Source organism: Leuresthes tenuis, unplaced genomic scaffold (genome assembly GCF_036924035.1).
Source record: "Leuresthes tenuis unplaced genomic scaffold, fLeuTen1.0.hap1 SCAF_8, whole genome shotgun sequence".
Classification (NCBI taxonomy): domain Eukaryota; kingdom Metazoa; phylum Chordata; class Actinopteri; order Atheriniformes; family Atherinopsidae; genus Leuresthes; species Leuresthes tenuis.
In genome coordinates this window covers 4,627,205-4,649,581 of record NW_027325362.1, presented here as the reverse complement: position 1 = coordinate 4,649,581, position 22,377 = coordinate 4,627,205, and the positions used below count along the sequence as shown (strand labels likewise).

The window sequence follows — 22,377 nt, the reverse complement described above, 5'->3', positions numbered from 1 at the left end:
CTCCCGACGCTTATAGTCATGACGAGTTCTTTTCACTACAACCCTTTCTCTCTCCAGTGTAGATTAAGTTTTGTTGTCAGCTTTGCCACATTCAGACTCAGAACCTCTTTCTCTTTGGACAGTTACAGTTTTCAGACTTTAATCGGCTGTTTGGTGCATCAGTCCTCAGCGTGGACAGTGGATACACTGCAGAAAAGTGCCATGCTGCAGACTATCATAGCCTGCAGGAGCTTCCACTTCATGGAGATCCTACGAGCCGTACCCTACAGTAACAACACATTGGAAGCCTTTATTGTGTGGTGCCTTGTTGCCAAGGTCTTGCATATATTCTTCAATATATTTTTAAGATTTTTGGAAACTACGTGGAAGCTCCTATAGTTTCAAATGAGGTATCAGTCAAAAGTTGACATCAACGAAGCTGACTTGTATTTAATGTAATACATTAAAGTTCAAGCAGAGGCGCCCACAACAATCTGTGGGAATTAGCTGAAGAAACAACTTTTTGGACCCGTAACAATGAAAAAATACTCTTTATAGGTGAGCTGCTTCACTGTGTGGTAACATGCTTTGAACCAATCGAATCACAGGGATCTTAGCTTTCCAATGGTATGTCACACGTGTGACAAATCTTTTGTACACAGCACAGTTGTGTAGAAATATGTTTATTGGCTTAACTTGGTAAAAATGTCCCATGTTTACAACAAAGTAAAAATTTAATTCATGTTACAGCTTCTTTACATGGTTCAAAGAGATTTTCTAACATGAACATTGAAATCTTTTGTTAAGAAAATCGGAAAATCATTTTTATTTGTAGTCTTTTAAGGTTTGTAGTTCTGTAGCTGCTGATAGAAGCCGGGGTTTGGGCGAATTGATGGTCTCCTCAGCTTCACCTGGCTGTACGCGTCATCAAACAAAAGCCCCTCCCTCAACATCAGGTAGCCAATCACAATGGAGGAGGAGCGTGACACACCAGCATTACAGTGGACCAGCACCACGCCGTCCTGCAGTCAGAAAAACAGAAGCAAGACGGGGAAACAGACAAAGTTGAGTAATAAGTCGATGCACTGTGATGTTCTCTGGAAGTGTGACGCTTAAGGCTTAATTTCTTCTTAGATGAATAAAAGTTTCCCCTTAATTAGAGAAAATTGTCATGGCTTTTTCTGACATATTTTACTCCAGTCAGTTTCTACCAGTTACCATGGAGATAGTTCGTTGGACTCACTGTTATCTCCCTAAACAAGCATGGGCCTACTGATTACGTGAGAATATCATGAGAAAAGCAAGAAAACCAAACACGTCAGAGGACAAAACCTAATGCGTCTTTAAGAATACGATTTTTTATTTTAAAACGAGCAAAGTAATAGGTATCATGGATGCTGTCGGAGCGTTGTTGTTTTACTGCAGACTAACACCCCGAACACATTTGGGAAGACGACCACAACAATTCTCCATCCTGGTGGTTTTTAGACTTCAACACGGTTAAGACTCAGTGGCACAGCACGCCGTTGACTTACAGGCATGAGTCAGTCGCTAATAATTGTCTGCAATGACCTTTTTGCATGAAACTGTAGGAACAACTATTAACTGCAAAGTGGACTGATGAGCAAAGCTGTTGAAATCAAAGTGAAAACTGCTGGAAAAGTCATTATAGTCGCATTTATAATCACCTTTTGACATAAATAATTGGTTCTTTGAGTCCCTTTTTAAATATCCTTCAGTCTTTTGTGGAACAGCTTGATTCAATTGAACTGATTCCTCAAATATAAGACCACAACACGTACAAAAGCGAACATTGAAGGTGTTACATGCTACAAACCTCTGGTTTTTACCCACACACAACAAGAAATCTTATCCCCTGTGCTGTAATTTAGTCATGTGGCACATTATGAAAACACAGTAAGCAACTGATAAAGCTCTTTATCCAACTGCAAGGCTAACCTCAAGGTTGAGCATTTTACTCTATCTCCTGAATAACAGGTGTGATTTCACTTTTGATCATCTTTTCATCTTTAGAGGCATTTTTCTCCCACTTGTTCCCAGCTGTAAAGTTTTATCTGCTGAGGGTTTAAAATGTCCTTATCTGGGATTTCTGCTGCCTCTCCAAATGGAGGTAAGCAGATAGTATGTGCCGGAAAAAAATGTCAGAGTGACTTTAAGGTATTTCACAGATCTTGCTGTTGGCAGAGGAAAAGCTCGTTTATGACAGACACAAAACTAGAAACCATGAATGTTAAGTGAGTAAATTTGTTTTGTATCATTAAATGATGATAAACACGTTCTAATGAATGATTCTCATGGGTCCCACAGTGACAAGTTTGGCAAAAATCACAGCTTGAAGTGTCATTTCACTGCATTTTGTTCCTCTGGAAACCTGTTATTTCTGGCTTTCCAGCGTCTCTGAAAGCGTCATTAGACAGAGCGCGTAGAGCAAGTTGAGACGGAATAAATCTGTGTGTGTGGCTGTGAGAGTGTGTCAAACTTTACCAAACGATTAATATTAATGTTGCTGTAATTATTTTACTGCCTAGAGTGCCTAGCTGGAAATACGCTTTTCTAAATTCCAGCCACATCTTTAGACAATGCGTGCGGGCCTACGGCTCAGTCCTGAATGACAATATCGACACGTTTGTCTCTTTTGTTCAACACGTGGCCGCTCGTCGCAGGATAAAGTCCCTTTTCAGGCGGAAATGGAGCGGAACTGAAACTCGAAGCACATTTTTGATTTTCTGTGTCAATCAATATCCATTGTGGGACAGGAGATTTAAATCGGCTTACTGCAATTGACATGTTATCGTTGTTGTCTGTGCTTTCCTTTTAAAATATAAACCAGTCAATCGGTTCCTCTGGGTAAAATACAATATAATCTAATGGAGCGCATACAGAACAAAAAGAGCGTGATTCTCGTGTTTGTATCCATCAAGAGGGTTCCTCTGCTCTTTCATAATGTCTGTTCCGGTGTCTGCAGTCAACACAGTGACAAATCAGATCCTTTTTTTCCTGCTCTGGGGAAAAACAAGCTACATAAAACTTGTACAGACTGAAAATTGCCTCAGCTATCTAATCCATCACAGCAAACACAGAGACTTAATTTGGTTTTGTCAGACTTTCTTGTTTTGCTGTTGTTTTGTAGCGCTCCAGCTGAGCGTTTTCATATCGGTGCTCACATCACATTATGTTCTGCTCATGGTCAATCTCCTGACACACAGTAAGAGCTGCGAGTCTGTGCCAAGAAATAATACCTGGAAAAGAATCACATGTTACTCTTAAAATACGAGTGTGAGCAGAGATGATCCCAGTCTTTTAATAGGTTAACAGACCACCCACCTCACCTTTGTGCTGAGTTGCAGATAAGCTGCTGCTGTAGATGTGTGTAAATGCATCCCAGCGAGGGAGCAAAACAGCAGTGTGTGCAACATGACATGTTAAATTAGCCGACAGATATGATAGGTGTTTTCAGGCTGCGTAAACCTCCTGAGAGAGGGTGGATGCAGAAGTGTTTCAATTGATTTCATACATTTTTCCATTTGGGAAACCATGAACCGTTTCTGTGTGTGTGTGTGTTCTTGTCTTTGTCCAACTGGTCAGTTTAAGTAGAAATTACTCGGATAAATCAACTGCATTACACTGCAGCATATTTCCATTTAAAAGCACAAATAATCCTCATACAAAATAAATATTCTGCAGCCTTGATAAAACTGTCAGCAAGTTAACAAGATGCAGCATCAAAAAGCCTATTAAGTGTTCAAGTGTCATACAATACGTTATTCACAATAAAGACAACAAACATATCAAATGTTAAAAGAAAAATGTTTAATTCATTGACGGCAACACAAAGACACAAAAAATGTTGGAACAGGCGCAACAAAAGTAAGTAAGTGCTACTAAAAAGAAACAGTTCAACAAACATGTTGCAACTAAACTAATTAGTTGCAACATGTTCAAGCTCCAAAGGTGGAGTTCTCACTCCGGGCCAGGGATAAGTCTCCGCCTCAAGCGGAGGAGTTGAAGTATGTCAGAACCTAGTTTATAAGTGATGGTAAGTTGGAGTGAGAGTAGCAGTAATGAGGACGCTTCTCCGGTCCGTTGTGGTGAAGAGGGAGCTGAGCCGGAAGGCAAAGCTTTCGATTTACTGGCTCATCTTCGTTCTGACCTGAACCTACAGCCATGAGATTTCAGTAGTGACCGAAAGAATGAGATCACAGATCGGAGGGTGGCTGGGATCAGCCTTAGAGATGGGTGGGGAGCTGGACCAAACAGAGGGAGCTCAGAGGAGCAGCACAATGAAGGGAGTCAGCTGAGGTGGTTCGGGAATCTGGTTAGGATGCCTTCTGGTTGCCTCTTTTTGGAGGATTTTCAGGCATGTCCAACTGGGAAGAGGGAGGGCTTATATATCCCATCTGGCTTGGGAACACCTCGGGCTCCCCCAGGAGGAGCTGGTGAGAGGGTCTGTCCTGAAACTGATGCCTCCAAGACCTGACCTCAGATAAGTGGAGGATAATGTATGGATGGCCATGGTCAGTAACATGATTGGGCATAAAAAGAGCACCTTAAAGTCTCTCAGAAGTGAAGATGTTCAGAGATTCATCTGCAAAAAAAAAAACTGGATCCACAAATTGTGAGTAATTACAGATAATTGTTGAGTAATGTTCCTCAACCTAAAATTGTGAAGACTTTCAGCGAATCTGGAGACATCTGTGAGCAGGGGACAAGGCTGAAAATCACTGGATCTCCATTATCTTCAGGCCCTCAGGCAGCTCTGCATTAAAAACAGCCGCGATTCTGTCCTGGAAATCCCTGCATGGGCTCAGGAACGCTCCCAGAAACCACTGTCTGTACAAATACACCTTTAATGGGTAACTGTGTCAGCCAGAGTGAGAGATTGTGATAACAAAGTAGCAAATCAGAGCAATGAAATATTCATTTTGAATTTTTTCACAGAAGTAACATTTCGAGGCACTAATGAAGACTCCCACGACCCCGTAGAAATATGTAACATGAACAGATTATGAGTGAAGGCACATCTCCTCCTTTCACAGCCCAACACAGCAGCAATGAGAGATTGTATTTCACACTTCAACTGACTTAATTTGCCCAATTAACCCCGTACATTAGACCTCAGTAGAAATGCAAAAGACCCAGGGCTGAGATGAATCTTTTAACTCATTAAAAAAAAGCACTTGGGTGTTAAAGAGTCTATACAAAAGTATGTAAATGTTGTGACAACTCAGGTAAAAATTAGGGGTGCAACGGATCAAAAAACTCACGGATCGGATCGTTTCGTGGATCACCAAAGAAAAAAAGACAAGACAAGACAAATAAACATGAGTTTGGTCTTTTTGTTTATTAACACTTTTAAATTATTACATTAAAATATATCAAATCATCTTAATGTGCACAAGGCATAATATATTCTTTTTAACATAATTAATGAAAAACAACTTAAAGTGCAACGTAAAAAGGCAGATTTCCTTCCTTTAACCGATTTTGGCCTCCTGTCTGCACCTATAAACACACCCATAGCGTTTGTGACGCTTTAACCGGTCAGATTGTGCAACAAGGAGCTGCATAATTCCGCGGTGATGTGCGGTTGTTGAGCGGCCTTCGTTTTCAGTGAAACCGGGGTGATGTTGCTTCAAATGCGTGGCCATGCTTGATGTGTTTCCTGTCATTTGACTTTCTTGCGCCACAGTGCCGACACACCGTCACGGTTTAACCTCTTTTCTCCATACAGAGGAGTTAAATGACGTGGGGCGTTCAAGCTCCCCCGTTCCTCCGCCCGCCATGACCCCGCTGTGAGTGGACTGAACATGCGCACAACTTTTTTTTTTTCGTAAATCAATCCGCGGATCACGTGCGTGCCGAACCGAATATATTGATCCGAACGGATCACGGATCAATGATGATCCGTTGCACCACTAGTAAAAATGCAGAGGGTAAATCAAGTTTTGAACGTGCTAAAAGAGTTTATTTTCAAATTTTTCAGAGTGTATGAAAGGTTTGGGAACAGAGCAAGTTCCATCACCGTCTCCAACCCTTGGGAAGGCTATAGGAAGAGAGCAAGAAGATAGAGTTCAAGCTGAAGCCCGGAAATCCAAGGAAACTGGAGTGATGGTGCACCATTCCACACCGACGCAAATACGACCTTCATCAGAGACTCATCATCAGAAAACATTTCCTGCATCCTGACTGCAAGAGTCACTGAAAAAAGTCCGGAAATGAAGGTCTAAAAAATCCATAAGTCCTTAAATAAATGGGTTGTTTTTTTAAATTCCACTTTGAGCAAAAAGTTAAGTTTGGAGGAAAATTTTAATCAGAATTTAATCTCCAATTGCTGAGCATGGAGGTGGATCCATCATGCTGCGGGCAGAACATTTCACTGCCATTTGAAGGAATCATTCTGGAGCATATTCAGTTCATAAAATCTGGATGCAAACATCCCTCCATTTGAAAGGAAGCTGAACGTGAATTAAAGCAGCTGCTACAACGTGATGATGATCCTAAACACATCTCAGAATCCTCACTGTAGACTGAAGGTTTTGCAGGGGCCCATCAGTCCTTCGATCTAAACATTAGAGCTGTGTTTCCATTTCAAATCAATTTTAATGCATGTGTCAGGGATAACTTGCACCGTCTGTTAGCACTGTCGCCTCACAGCAAGAGGGTTACTGCTCTGAATCCTGGCTGGTCTCTCCAGGTTTCTCCCACTCTCCAAAAACATTCATGTTAGGTTAATTGGCGATTCTCAATTGAGCCAAGGAGCGAGTGTGATGGTGCAAGGTCGGTTCTCCTTTGTCGACCCTGCATTAGAGTGGCAACCTGTTAAGCTGGGTTGCCTCCAGCCTTCCCTGCGACCCTGAATTTGATCAGACGGGTGTAGGAAATGGATGGATGTGTGAAGTGTGTGTGTACCTGTTCTCTGGCCTGATCGATGAAGGAGCTGCATTCCTCTAGATATGAAGTGATCTCTGTGTCTGGGAGGTCCAGGATCTGGAGCGTCTTATAGACCATCTGATCTGGGAACAGGTTGGTGACTCCGTAAGCCACATTTAGCACATGAGATACCTGACAGAAGGAGAAGGGGGGTATAGAGGTATGAAAACTCCTTGAACAAATAACCTTACTTGCTCTAAAGGCTCTTTTTGCTTTGGCAAGAGACAAAGAGAGATATTCTGTCAGGCATATTGATGACATGACACAAGCTGAACGTGAGCGAGAGGGCAGAGAGATAGAGTGGAGGGCTGACAGAAAGGGGGGAGAAAGATGAAGAGGAAAGAGAGGGGGTGGGCAGGAAAGAAGACAGATGGCTCCAATTCATTTTGCAGAATCTGTCTACTCTCACTTAAATTTAGCTTACCTCAGAGGGCTAAATTCTCCTGTGTTACATCCTAGCATCGTACTAATGTGCTTTTAGACTGTCTGTATCAGCTAACATCCTTTCCCACATGTTAAGGGATATGTTAGGTGCTGCACTATATTTGTATTATTGACAACATATCCCATAAAAGGCCGAAACCAACAAGAAACTTCCTGCTGACAAGTATTATGTCTAAAAAGTATAAAAAAAAAACACATCAAACAAAGAAAAATCTGTGACAAAACAATTATGAAAAAGCAACAGTGGAAAATATGAGAAAGAAATATACAAAATGAGAACTGGAACCACATGAAAGGAGGTTTTGCTCTGTGAATGAGAGATACAGTGATCGTACAACCAGACAGTTATTGCAGTGGGAGGTAATTTATACAGAGATATTGCAGAAGCGTTCGTAAGTGGTTGAAAATCTTTTCTGATGTTTATGGGGTCTGTTGGGAGCAGTGCTGGTTGTAAAGACTGAGAGCCGCCGGGAGAAAGGAGTACCGATAACGCTCCTGCTCCTGTTATCCTGTTATGATATTTCATGAGCAGCATCAATATGCCAGTATCAGGTCCTAAACCCAGCAAAAAAGTTTTTTGTCGTGGTACTTTAGAGTCGTTAATTTCCTTGAAAACCAATAAAAATGGTTGATGTCTCATCCAGCACTGCACTGGGTCTGTTCAGAAACGGCACTGCCCACTCAGAGAGTCAGCAGAAAATAAACTCTGTTTGAAGCCTGTCTGTTTCCCAGCATAAACATATGATGGCAATATAACTCAGATAAATGGAAATTCAAATATTCACTTATCAGCCCATTTATCTTTACTGATAAAACCATACAACACACATCCAAATGTGTTTTCATCCATTCACAGGCTGTTTATCACCTTTAAACCGTGCTCATGTGTAACTCTGCACCATTTAGCACTATTAGCACAGCTGGTAATCAATAAGGCTATTAATGCATTCATTTTGGGTCGAATTAAAGTATATCTTCAGTTGTTGGGGGAGGGACAACATAAGGAGTGTGAAGTCTCATGTTAAAAATAAACCACAGCCAACCAGTTGGCTTGTCCTTTCTGCTCTCCGGTGGACGCTTGCCAGAAGCTTCAGCCATGCCTGGATTTAAAGTCCCACTCACTGATTAACAGTCATTCAACATGACCAGTCAAGTTGACTCTTTACGCAGTGATTCTTTCAACGATTCTTCCTCATATGTGGGACAGAAGATAGACGGGACACCAAAGTTAAAAGGTTAACACGATACTTTCACTGAATGTTGTTCAATCACATTTCATTTGAGACAATCTTTTAACTAAATTTTCACATATTGCACCTTTAACTTATAGCATTTTTCCAGAGGTACTCTCAGATCAAGTGATGCAAATACTAGAAATGAAACTGAAAAATCAGATGGGAATTAAAGTGATAAAATGTTGGGCCTTATTTGTGAGGACGCAGAAACCAAACTGAGTTCATCGTCAGCTCTTGAGGTAACTCGTCCCTAAAAGTTACAGATCTACTGCATGTAGGGCAGCAGAACATGTGCCTGCAGCCATTCAGACAAATATTAGAATCCCAAACACAGAAAAGTAAGGTTCCTCTGTAAACATCTCTTCTTGGTTCTGCCTTTGAATGTAAAAATACACCTTCCACTGATACAAAGTGTTCAAATACGTTTTGATAAAGTGCCTCTAGGCCAACTGTTAAATCCCCAGAGCTTGAGCGGCTACCGGAGAAACCTTTTTAGGCAGTCAAGGTTTCATCCAAGAAACAGGAAGTGAAGGTATTCATAATCTCTCTAATTCATCATCCTGAGACTGCACAGGCAGCAATAAGCTCATGCCTGGGAGCAGCCACTGCAGAGAGGAGCAGTGCTGAGACTTACTGTAATCACTTACTCCCTCTGCTGAGCTAAACTGTCACTGCATGAATCATGAGGCTCCTCGGGCTACTGGCTGGTGTGTTGCAGACCTGCAGGAACGCTCGCCTACGTGGCTGCCTCTAATCTTATGTCACTACACATGCTATCACAACAAAGCAAGGTCACGCCCGCAATATGGATCCCCCGGTACTGACCTTATATCTCTGCAGGGTGTCGATGTCTTGGGCTGCATCCTGAGAGGCTGAAACGGCAGAAAAAAACTTGATCAAAAGACATTCAGGAGGGCATGTCCCTTAGAAGATGCTTATGTACAGCTATTACATGATCAAAGCCTGCTTTCGTCTCTTAATTAGCATTCATTTTACATTGAACATCTTCGGGTTCAGACAGCTGGATGAAAGAAAGGTGATGTCACCTTGGGCTGTGTGAAAACAGCTGTTTTCTGATGCCTTATAGATACAACAGATACAAGTGCTCTGACTTAAAAATGATGAAAAGTAAATATGTATAAACATCTGCAGCCTTATTTCAGATCAAACAAACTAAAATACATATGACCCTACACATATAGGGAGCTGTTTAAAAAACGCATAATGATTTAAAGTTTAGTCGTAGAAAACAAAACCTGGAGGATATCGGCATCCCTAAGTGGGAAACATTCAGAGACAAAACCCTTTCTGTACAGCTGCAACCACAAGCAGAGAAGATATCAGTCAGCAGAAACCAACAGTAAAATGGCTTAAAGCTGCAGAAAAACAGGTTAGGGAATCAAATTATTTCTGTTGTAGCACGAGATGTGGCTTAAGAAACTGCTGAGATAATCATTCAATAATATCTACAGCTGCAGAGAAAGGAGTTTATGATTTCTGCTGAAAAGAATGAGGCAAAGGCATTTTCTTTGCTTAAGGTTGAATGACTAATGCAGCAGAGGAAGAAGGTCAAAGACTAATGGAGAAAAAAAGGAGACAAAGAAGAGTACAGTCACTGATGGTGACAGTTAAATAGAAGGACGAGCCTCTTCATTTGTCAAAAATCTTGTCGTGATGACATAAGTGGTAGTCTTGAATAGCAGAAGCTGAAAGGATATACGGCAGAAAAAGGGATTGATGGCAGGACTTCCTCCAGGTTCCCAGGGTGGATTCTCTGCAGCAGCTTACCTCTTCAAAGTAGCGATATTTGCACTCTTTGCATAAGCCAAGCCACTTTGACATAATGCCAAACTGGTGCTGAGAAGCAAATCTAAATCCAAAAGAAAGAGTGCGAGTTTGAAACTAAGCCAACTCCAGCCCACATGTCTCATCAGTGAAGAAGGAAAAGATTTAAAGTGATACATTTGTGAAAAGATGCAGGGTTGCTATTCAGCATCAGTCATCATTTTGTTTCCTGTTGAGCAGGAGATGAAATTTAAAAAAAAAAAAAACTCTCTGACTAATGCTGCTCTTTTTAATTTCTTTAAGAGGGCAGCCTCTGCCTCACAACCTATATAAAGTTCCAGCATATAACATTTAGAGTGATCTATTGGCAGGAATCCAGTATATACTGTATGTTACTTCATTATCCCAGAAAGGACGAACCCAACACTGGCCCTGGAGCGGGCTTTTCCCGCTCCATACAGAGGAGTTAAATGATGCGGGGCGTTCAAGCTCCTCCGTTCCTACACGCTTTAAAAGTCCAAACAACTCATCTGTGTTCTTTGAAATTGTGCTTTTCAAAGTTATTGCCATTTAAAATAGCTTGGAGTATGACGCCACGAATATGCTAATGTGGCCCCGCCTTCACCTCAGTGAGGCGAACACTTACATAACACCACAAAAAAACCACATTGTGTTCGTTTTGAACTTTTAAAAAACATCTAAACATCTTAATCTGACCACATTGAACTAACACATCCAGATGATGTGGCGGGGGGGACAAACTACTGCTTCATGTCTACGCTCAGCTGGACTCGATTGGGCCTCGGTGCTCCACACAAGCTTCACAGTTCCTGCTCAGAGAACAGCAGAAAAAGACAGAGCTGGTAACAAGAAAGACTTATCAAAGGGCGCATCTTTCATTAGAACAATAAAGCCAATTCCCAATAATTCTGCTCTCATTCACATAATTCTCTGTTTCTTCCATCAGGGGTCAGCAGCAACAGGGACGTTGTTCGGTTGTGAAAATAGTGACAAAGTAAGTCACTTAACCTTTAGTTAAGTGAGTTTTCAGTTGTTTTGGATGGAGAAAATTCACTCTTCTCTCAGACCTGCTCTCAGTGGCTGCGAGTTTGGCTAAAATGAGACTGCTACTGCAGGTAAGGTAACTACTAACTAACTAACTAACTAACTAACTAACTAACTACTCATAACTAATTCACATAACCCCACTTCAAAAACTACTAACTGTCCCTTTAAAGTAATTTAAGAACAACATCTGCGCAGTGAATTTGGCTTTATTTACATGTACTCACAGTCCACAGCGTCAGACATTGTCTAAAAATTGATAATTTGTCTAAAAATTGATAATCAGTCTAAAAATTGATAATTTGTCTAAAAATTGATAATTTGTCTAAAAATTGATAATCAGTCTAAAAATTGATAATTTGTCTAAAAATTGATAATCAGTCTAAAAATTGATAATTTGTCTAAAAATTGATAATTTGACTAAAAATTGATAATCAGTCTAAAAATTGATAATCAGTCTAAAAATTGATAATTTGTCTAAAAATGGATCATTTGTCTATAAATTGATAATCAGTCTATAAATTGATAATTTGTCTATAAATTGATAATCAGTCTATAAATTGATAATTTGTCTAAAAATTGATAATCAGTCTAAAAATTGATAATTTGTCTATAAATTGATCATTTCTCTATAAATTGATAATCAGTCTAAAAATTGATAATTTGTCTATAAATTGATTACGAACCCTTGGACCAGTTGTCAGAATAGGAAGCAGAGTTAAGTCATCACTGTAGCTCAACTCAACTGTACCTGTGCCGACTGGCTGCCCTGTTTGCTTTGACGATTTTAAACCCGAGGAAATGGAAGATGCAGTCTCCTTTAATCTACATGTGAATCATGCAGGATCACAGTCTGAGCAAGAAAAAAGGAAAAAAAGGTATATTCTACATGTTTTATTCATAAAATACGTGATACTAAAGTTAAAGGAAAGCTATAAAGAGACCTGAGGGTTTGCAGGAAAAAAATGCAATCACCTCCAGTCTTGCAGGGCTTCTTGATTGTAGTCTTTATTTTATATGACAATGGTGACAAGAGCATGGCAGACGTCTTATTGGGGTGAACGGTAGCCTGGAAGGGGCTCAGACAGATTAAATTAAAAGAGAGTGTCTCAGTTGTGAAAAGGCTGCATGAGTAAATCAAAATATTGGAAAAAGTAAAGATTTTACCACAACCCTGACTGTGAGGTGTGGTAACAGTTTGATACTTACAATCAACTCGTTTTGGGAAATGAACATCAGTTTCATGCTGAGTCACTGTATGGAAACGGGTCACCTCTGTTGAGCGTAACAGATGTCATTTTTTATTGATCCCTGCTGAGAAATTCTCTCTCTGATTTTCCTTCCTGCTTTCAGGTCAAGGCGCAGCGTTTGTGACAGAAACACACGGCAGCTGAGAGCCGCACAGGGATTCAATGTCAAACCCAGGGACACTTCAGGGGGTCGGGTGCACGCTGACATGTGGGGACGTCAACCTGCTGCTGGAGGGCAGGTCACCATTCACCCTGAGATGAATTCCAAATTAGCCACATTGTTTTATTCATGATTAGGAATTTATTCATTGAAAGTAGGAAACAATGACCTCGTCCTTTTGTGCACTGGAATACTGTGTCATTAAACCTCACATGCAGTGATGAGGCATTCCCAGCATGCAAAGTGTTTTGCACTGATCCACTATTGGTGACAAAAGAGATTTGTTAAGAGTCGTGGCAGCTCTTACAGTCATAGTGTTACCTTTTAAGACTTTTTGCCTCCTAACCGTAGTATGGAGAGTATGGTTTAACAGTTCTTTACTTTTTGGCTCGTATGTAGCTGCTAACTCGCTCTCATCCGGTTCAGCTTCATGCACAATGGTTAAAGTGAGGGGAAGGACGCCATCGTAACTTTACAACTCATCTTTAGAGGCAGTAAACATAGCATTCAGCTGTTTGGCAACCAAAGTGGGACGTAAAGTTGTCACAATTTACGTTCTGTTTCTTGTCTTGTCTCGTTATTTCCTGTTTTATTTTGAAATCGCTAACTTCCCCTCTCGTTTCAGGTATCTTGCCCTTCGTCCTGTGTCAAGCGTCTGATTGTCTTCCCTGATTCCAAAGTGTTTCCACCTGTTCCCCTTGGTCCCTCCTGTGTTCAAATAGTCTGCGTTTCCCTGCTCTTGGGCCAGTATGTTGTCTCCGTCCATGAACCTCATCACCAGCCATAGTTTCCATGAGCCTGCAGTGAGCGATCCTCCTGCAGAGCTATCTTGATTTGTATTTTATCCATAGCCATAGTTTATTTGTCACGGTAAGTTCCATAGCCTGTTTTATTCCTCCCTTTTGGAGTGGTTTTGATTTGTAATTTTCATAGTTCCTCCCCTAGCGGAGTGATTTTGTGTTTTCGTTTCTTGAAGGATTTTGTGCCGTTTCATAAAGTTTTATAGTGCCTCTGTTTTTTAAGAGTGCGTCCTTTGTTAAATCCCCCTCTTTAGGAGAGCGTGTCTTAGTTTTGTTATATTTTAAAGAGCCCTTTGTTTTCCTCCCAGAGTGGAGCAGTTTATGTTTGTAGCTTTCATAGCAGCAATCTCCTCAGCCATAGTTACTGTGGAGAGCTCTCTAGGAGTTTCACAGCCTGATTCCTTTGCTGTGCTTGGAGATCCTCATCCTGCCTTGCTGTGCTGTGTTAAATAATAAACACCATTTAATCTGAACCGACCCTGCATCTGTGTCCTGAGGCCCTGACAAAAGTCATCTGTCTGCAGAAGTGTGTGGGTCAGGTTGGCCACTAAGCACTCGCCATGCTAACCGACTAAAATACAACAACAAAACATTTTCTTCCACAGAGTCTGTCACACACAGGTATAATCTGCATCTCTCCCTCATTCTACTGAACTGTTTTGTTCAAACCCAGTTCCTAAATAAATTTGTGATGCTTTGTAGACTAGTATTAAATTTACAATGGGACTTAGAAAACAAAATGTTGAAAGTGAGCCATTTTTCCATTTCATGATGTTTAATTTAATGGTGGCAACGCATTTCAGAAAAGTTGAGACGGGGGCTGGAAAAGGCTGGGAAAGAAAGTTACTAACAATAAACAGTTGGAAGAACAAGTTGCACCTAATTACGTTTATTAGCAACAGATGGGTAGCATGGTCGAGGCCTTAGAGAGGCGGAGTCTGTCAGAAGTAAAAATGGGCAGAGGTTCAGAATTGTGCAAAGTCGTTTGTCTAAGAATTCAGAATATCGTGAAAACTTTGAATAATCCATCATCTACGGTACATAATATCATCAAAAGATGCAGAGAATAAGGAGACGGCTGCCTGTCTGACATGGATGAAAATCACTTATATTCCTGTGATCTTCAGGCCCTCAGGCAGCTCTGCATTAAAAACAGACCCGATTCTGTCCTGGAAATCACTGCCTGGGCTCAGGAACACTTCCAGAAATCATCTGTGAACACAGCTCACCGTAACAGCCACAAATGCAGGTTAAAGCTCTGTCATGCAGAGAAAAAGGTCCAGAGGTACTGCCGTCTTCTCTGGGCCAAAGCTCCTTTTAAAATGAACTGAGACAAAGAGGAAAACTGTTCTGTCGTCAGAAGGATCTAAATTCTTTTTGGAAATCATGGACGCTTGTTATCAAAGCTCAGTTTAAAATACTGAAGCTCTTATGGTATGAGGGTGCATTAGTGCCCATGGAACTGGAAACCTTCACATCTGGAAAGGTTCCATCCATCCTGAAAGCTATAAACAGGTTTTAGAGCAACATCTGCTCCCATCCAGGTGATGTCTTTTTCAAGGAAGGCCTCGCATATTTCAGCAAGTTAAACCACATCCTGCCTATATTCCAACAGCATGGCTTCGTCGTAGAAGAGTCCAGGTGCTGGACTGACCTGCCTGCAGTCCAGGCGTTTCACCTGAAAACGTTTAACATACAACAACAAAGACCGAGGACGGCTGAGAATCCTCCATCAGACAAAAGCAGGACAACAGTCCTCTCCCAAAGGTCCAGCAGCTGGTCTCCTCAGCTCCAGATGTTTACAGACTGCTGTTAAAAGAAGAGGGGATGCTGCACAGTGGGAAACATGGACCCGTCCCAACTTTTTGGAGACATTTCTGCCAATCTGGCCTTTTTTTTTTCACGCAAGTGTGCTATAGACTATATATTAATAGACCATTTTATAGTTGCTAAACTTGAGTATTTAAGTTACTGTTAAAACAAGAGAGTACTTCTGCCCTTCTGTTATAAAGCTGAAGGGTTAGTAGTTGTAAACAGTGCTTAGAGTGGATCAGTGCCTTATCACTGTCCCAGCATCACAGAATCAGCTGAATAAGAACAGCATCACTGTGCTACAGTTCAGCTCTGCAGCCACCCCAGATGACCCCCGTTTCTCTCTGGACCCAACAAACAGGAACTCGATGCACAACAAAGGCACATCAGCTCCACCCTGAATGGGAAATGTGAAAAGGATTAAAGCTTTCATGTAAAAGATGGACAATGCAGCCAGATCTGAAAGGCCACTGAAGGAAGAGCTTCAAACTACAGAATGTTCCTGAGCGCTGGCTCCTACAGACGTCCATTAAAACTTCTCACATACAATTTAATCCCACCAGTCACTATGGTGTCATTAGCTGGGGTCACTCCTGATCCGTGTGCTGTTGGTTCTTCTAAAAAACTATTTCCAAATCACATGTGATTGCACTTGGGGTTAAATCCTGCTTCTTCTTAATCTAAAATTACCTGAAAATCATTAGATTTTTACAATAAACAATTAAATATTAAATTTAAAAACGTCATGTACTGTTTTCGGGGATATTTCCAATAGAATATAGGGTCTAAAATTCAATTTAGTCTGTTTTTGTTTACAGTTTACACAAATATTTAACGCAGGAATGCTACTGCTAAAGTATAAATGAAACGTTGCTACAACAAAGTTGCAATGGCTGTTTTAGTAGGAAGAGTAGTATTGTGTGGTTGTTGAATGGAATAAGTTACCCAGCAGTAGGAAGGGTCTGACAACACCAACTTGCAGGTCCAGACTGTTATCTTCTACAAATCCACATCCGCTCGCCTCCTCCAACTCTTCAACCTGCTCCACCTCTCCTTCTCCTCCATCAAGCCTCCTCTCCAGCAGCCTTTTGCCTGTCACAGTGGTGACACGTGTGCACTGTTTCCTCAGGCGGTTTTTGGAGAAGCCTTGGATCTCCTGACCCAGCGAATGCATCACGGCAGGGTTCAGGGACTCAGCTGAAACAAGAGGCATCAAGTTTACAGATTATTGGTTTGAGGTGGAGTAAATCAGACCTTCATAAAGTGGTTGGAGGCTTAGACAACCAATCACAAAACAGATAAACTCAACTGTCTTTCTTTAGATCAGTAATCCTAAGGATTTTATAACTCAATATGCTTTATCGCTTTAGTGCAGTACACACAGAATGTAAACTATTGGGTTGAAAACTGTCCATTCAGCTGTGTAACATCTGTGGATCTGATTCTGAACGTATCACAGATCGGTTTGCTACTTCGCGTGCACTCACCTGATCTAAAAGTGTGGATTTAAAGCAAAGATCCTGTGAAGAATCAGATCATCACTGTTTTAAAATGCTAAAGCAGTGCAGCGTACGTATTTAATACGAGGTAAAAGACTGAAGTAGCAGTGGTGGTTTTAACAGAATTGACAGCTGAGTCGGAAGCTGCGTCAACAACGTGATGCGTTCGAGAACACAAAGTAAAATAGTAAATTATACGAGTTCAAATACGATAATGCTTTGCTCAAAGGTACTTGTAAATGAAAAACTTTTAAACGAGAATATATTTAATTTGATGCTATTATATTTGAATAATTTATCTAATAATTTATGTATTTATAGCTTTGTCAATTTTCCACCTATTTTAAGCTGTTTTGGGTTATTTTACATCTTTTCCCTCTCTTCTGTGGTAGTTTTGCATCTCTTTGTGGTTGTGCTTTGTTCTATATTGATCATTCTACATCTGTTTAAATTTGTTTTTGGTTGTTTTCCTTTCACCTATTCTCCGAGTTACGTTTTGGCGTAATTTCTATATTTCATATTGCTTAATTTTGCATCTAATTTAAGTTGTTTTGTGTATGATTTTAGTATTTTTGTATCTATTGAAGTTGTTTTATGGCACAAATTTGACTATGTAGCGTCTGCTGCTTTTTTACTGATATTTTTTGTCTCATATTGTTCATTTTAGTATTTTTTTGGTGGGTTGTGCCTCTTCAGTAACAGCTTGTTTGCTTCACATTTTGAATGTCTTGTCTCTTTCTCGAATATGTAGTGTATTATATTTCAGGTGTAAGACAAGGGACTTCTTGGGGCCTTTTTTAGTAATTTCATCCGTATAATATGATATGTATATAAATCACATTACAGTATTGACACTAACGAGGGTCAGTGAACGCGGCATACGCCAGCTCGTTGTGAAAACCAGGACAACTCCTCATCCCTGTGATCGAAAAAAAGAAAAAAAAACAGACAGGGAGACGGTGGGGTGGAGTACAGGAAGCTACTGTCCCCGAAAATCTGAACATGGGCGAAATCTAATCACTACACAAATCACTGCTTCTCTTTTTCTTCCCTTTTCGGACCAGAGGCTGCGGAGATTTGAGATATTTTTCTGGATCGAATTGGAGATTTAAGCGAACAGCGAGAAGATGTCTCGGGGAGTGATCCAGCCCAGCCAGCAGAAACTGGCAGAAAAACTCACCATCCTCAACGACAGGGGCATCGGGATGTTGACCCGTGTTTACAATATCAAAAAGGTTCGCACACACATACACGACTGTGTCCTTATTAACCACAAAAAGCAGTGAACCTGGATTATAAGGAGTGCAGCTGCATCCCATTCTGGTGTCAGGATTGGCGTTCGCAAGATACGGATAACCGAGCACTGATTGTCTCTCTTTTATTAAAGATAGCCGCATTAATGTTCCCCTTTATATTTCGCTATGAAGCAGCTGTTGCTTTATTTTCTAAATAAAGTGTAAGTAAGCGTTAAGAAACGCTTTATTTTCTTAAAAAATATATTCGCAGCATCCCTGGAAGCAGGTTGTGGGCGAAGGTAGCACAAACCGTCGAGTTAGCTTGCGGTAAAGTTGCCCACCGGTTTTTATGTGTAAACTGTATATCGGTCGGACCAAACACAAATCTGGACACCGGTCGTGAGCTGCTGCTAAGCATCAATCAATCATAAACAACTCCTGGAAGCAAAGCAGGAGATCAAATCAAACCTTCAGGCCTGCGGTGATGCTAACAGCTAGCTAGCGGCGGCTGGTAATGGCGGCGGCTTCTTGCTAAGCTAAGCTAGCAGTCGGGCGTCGTCTCTGGTCCCCTAAAGCACCAGCACGAAGCACCAAAACACTGAGCCACAGATAAAACTGCAGTCCGGCTTTCAGTTCGAACCAAAGAGGCGTAGAAAAATAAATTTAATCGGTTTTTAACCAGCCATGTTGTTAGCTAGCTACATTCCGAGTGCTACACAAATTAAAGCAATTTAAAAAGCCAACTATTGTCGGTTAATTTGGCGTTTGGATTGACTAATAGACAGTTTATTATTAATTATCAATTAGTGGTAATAAACATCAGCAAGCTAATGATTATTACACGATGAGAATTTAAAATGTTAAGCAAAATACCAAAGTTAGTTAACGTGAAGTTAAAAAGAAACTAAAAGGCTGAGTTGCTCTTCTATTTGTACCTGACAGGTGTTTTATTTACCTGACTGAGTTCCAGATAATCTTCCATTACTGTAGACCAGTCAGGAAAATATGCAAGCCTTTCCCAAAAACAAAGCAGTCTTCTGAATCACTGTAATATTAAATAAGATGTAAAACAACAACAACTTGGGACATGACTGATAAAACTTTGTAACTTCTAACAGGAAAATATAGCTGAAACATCCCATAAGTAATGATGGGAATTGGCAGTAGGGCTGTAACCTAATTTATTCAAAATAAAAGGAGCTTCCCAGAGTAATGTGGTTAAATTATTCTACAATTTTAACATGTTCCTTGATGTGAAATTGGAAATAATTTCGTTATCTAGTATACAGTATATATTTATAGTTATCTGATTTTATTGACAAGGCTGCTAACTGTTACAGAAGGCCAGAAAGGTTGCTCTTGCTACGGCCTTCTCTGGGCACGAGCTCTTTTAGGATGGACTGAGGTGACGTAGATAAGCCAGCCTCTGAAGACACCGTCGATGCTGAATGATGTATGAAATGAAAGGCTTTAAAGCAACGTTTGCAGCCATACTTTGCTCATTTCAGCAAGACGATGCCAATCCTCGTTCTGCACATACTACAAGAAAGTCCAGTCCAGATCTGCCACAAAATAAAAACATTTGACATATTATGAAACAAAAAGTACATCCCTTATTTTGGGAATATGTTGCTGTCATTAAAATCAGAACGAACTGATAAAATGTCAGCATTTAGGGCTGATCGATTGGCCAGTTGCGTCAAAACAAACGTATAGAGTGATATTTGTTCTATATGAACCCCCTTTTGCAGATATGTGTGCACTACCCACGTTTACAACGCGGGTTGATCAGTGCTGTGGGCACAGTAACATGAAATATAACATCAATGTTCCCAACTATCAGCTGTGCTGCTCAAGTTTTACACCAGAGGTCTGTGTGTGGGAGGGAGGAGGACAGTTGTGGGTCTGTTTGTGTGGGATGGGCCTTTATGCTTTGGTGTGTATGATGAACAAAAAAAGGTCAAAGAGGTCAGTCATGTCTTACCAAGCTTTAAGGAGTACAGAGCAGAAGTGCAGCTGCCTGAAAGCCCATACTGTTTCCTGTCTTCGACATTCCCGCCTTCACGAGCCTCACGCGCTGCCTCTGTTTCCACAGGATTGCATTGATGGGTCTGAAGGCACCTTTCCTGTCACCACTGTCCACTTAAATAGTCGGATGATTAGTGATCCGGTAGAAAAGTAAACATGACACATGTAAAAGTTGTGCAGTGTATTGTGAAAATGTGTTTTCTTATTCTGTGTAAGACAGTATGAGCAGTCAGACACCTCTGAGATTCAGCCTCAGATTACTCCTCTTAATACGCCCATCCTCTCCTCCTCCTCCTTCCTTCCTTCCTTCCTTTCCTTTTCTTTCTGTCTGTGCCATCATCTTCATATCTATGCTGACCCACCTCACCATAAATCTTTGATCATTTCCACTTAGAACTGCTGTTCATATGTTGTTGTTTTTCTTTAAAGCTTTTACCTTTTTATTCAGTATTAGAAAACTTTCCAACTGCATCCCGAAGCCAGAAACCAAACAACTGGGACTGTCTTCTGTGATTAAATCAGTGGCCTCAATAATAAAGCAATTAGAATGTAGCCGTTTCTGTTAAAAAAAACTTTGGTTTGTGTGTGATTTGAGTCATTCTGACATGATTCTTTAAGAAACCACAGATGACGTGCCGGGTTGTTTAGTTTCTACCTTTGGGGGAGTCATTTCTGTGCACTAACAGTGACTTGATCATCCAAGATCTTTTTCATCTGAAGCATATTCACTCATCACACATCACTGACTATCTACAGAAAACCTTAAACTCTCTTCCTTAGTTGCTCTTGGCTCAGTGGCATTAAAGTTTTGATTTGCTCTGCTTACCTTCCAGCCAGTGGACCTGCTAACATCTTATTTTTGTCTTACACACAGTGCTTACAGGGTATTTTATTTTCCCTAACCTTTCTAACTCTCAGGTTACCCCCCTCATAGTCTTCCAAGCTTGTTTTCATAAATTAAACATGTAGTTCATCAAATTATGATGACCACAGTCAGAATGGGGCTGTTTGTGAGGTGAAATGTCCACTGATGGAAAACCTGCGAGCTTTCTGCTGCTTGTCCCTTTTAGACTTAAACAGACGAATCGACGGGACATTTTAAACCTGATTAAAGGAGTGCTTCTGCACCTCACTGGAGTTAATATTAAGCTGTAAAGTTATCAGGAGGGAAGTTCCAAAGCACACCTGCTTCCCTGTTTTTATCAGGCTGATCAAAGTTTTATAAGGAGACTGAAGCCCACATGTTGCACCTCTGGAATAGATTAAATAGAATTAATTTTGTCCCCACCACTGGATACTCAGCAAACTATTACCAGTCCCTCGATCTGCTTCCATCAGTTTAGATGAAGCCTTTTATTTAACATTTTTAATTCAGCCCCCCCCGCAGCTGTTTGTACTTTGATGACAGGACGGTTTGTACGAGATCAATATTTAAATTTATTCTTTTATTGTTTCTTATTGATCCTGTTTATATGGAACCAGTGTTTTCTAATGCTTTTGTCCTGCATACGTAAAGTCTGCGCTGGTGTTTGGCCCAGAAGGAAGACAGTCAAACGTAGATAATTAACCCCTGGGAATGAAGAAGAGATTAATTATTTAAAAAAATGAATTTCCTTCCTGGACGGGGGCAAACTTGCCCCAAGTAAGTCAAACTGAGGGCAGGTTTATTCTTTACAACAGAGTTTAGACGGCTTGTTGTGAGAATGAGTTTTCTTTTAAAGCGAGGACTTGAGCAGATGTTCACATCTGTCTTTAACATGTTCTGTATCTAATCCAGCCGTTGTTGTTCAGTTTGGAGGAAAACCTGCAGACCTTCATCTCCTCTTGGACCCGAGAGCTCTTTTGTGTTTTCCCTTTTCTGATCTGTGGTCAATCAACTGTGAATAAATGGAAAATAATTTCACTTATGTAATATATATTGAATAATTTTGTCATTTGTTTGGTTATGTTTGTAAAATATAGTGACTTGAGTGTTTTTATGATTTACCCACATTCTGTGTGTCTCTTTTAACTTTTCAATTTCTTTTTCATCTACTTCCAAAGGAGAAACGCTGCAGATAAGAAACCCCGACCTTATAGTTCAGTCACTCATCGTTAAACAGCTGAAAGCTTAGTCTTTACCTTATGCCTGTAC

At 40.7% G+C, this 22,377-nt stretch overlaps 3 protein-coding genes across 6 annotated transcripts in view; 1 reads left to right on the top strand and 2 right to left on the bottom strand.

Moving 5' to 3' along the window:
- The window catches only part of LOC140312764 (cytochrome c), a 299,923-nt gene that overhangs the window by 201,494 nt on the left and 76,052 nt on the right, over positions 1 to 22,377 (bottom strand). The gene's annotated exons all lie outside the window — the stretch shown is intronic.
- On the bottom strand, positions 675 to 17,118 carry LOC140312541 (dual specificity protein phosphatase 19-like). Its single transcript, XM_072390325.1, has 5 exons — positions 16,969 to 17,118; positions 16,427 to 16,678; positions 9,435 to 9,481; positions 6,910 to 7,062; positions 675 to 1,001 (listed from the first exon to the last, which is right to left on the bottom strand). Exons 2-5 carry the CDS (start codon positions 16,653 to 16,655, stop codon positions 819 to 821), a joined length of 612 nt encoding a protein of 203 aa, XP_072246426.1. The 5' UTR covers positions 16,656 to 16,678; positions 16,969 to 17,118; the 3' UTR covers positions 675 to 818.
- Positions 17,880 to 22,377, top strand: part of nckap1 (NCK-associated protein 1) — a 33,247-nt gene continuing 28,749 nt past the window's right edge. For all 4 annotated transcript variants that reach the window (XM_072390552.1, XM_072390551.1, XM_072390550.1 and 1 more), the window contains exon 1: positions 17,880 to 18,215. In XM_072390552.1, the coding sequence (XP_072246653.1) occupies positions 18,108 to 18,215 (108 nt within the window). In that variant the 5' untranslated portion in view covers positions 17,880 to 18,107. The remainder of the gene's footprint in view (positions 18,216 to 22,377) is intronic.

Bases quoted from the DNA above. Each gene is read 5' to 3' on its own strand.
- LOC140312541 (XM_072390325.1), bottom strand. From the start codon at position 16,655: ATGCATTCGCTGGGTCAGGAGATCCAAGGCTTCTCCAAAAACCGCCTG. The intron at 9,482-16,426 runs GTAACTTATTCC...CTGCCGTTTCAG, and splicing joins CAGACCCTTCCTACTGCTGG to CCTCTCAGGATGCAGCCCAA. The intron at 7,063-9,434 runs GTCAGTACCGGG...TCCTTCTGTCAG, and splicing joins ACACCCTGCAGAGATATAAG to GTATCTCATGTGCTAAATGT.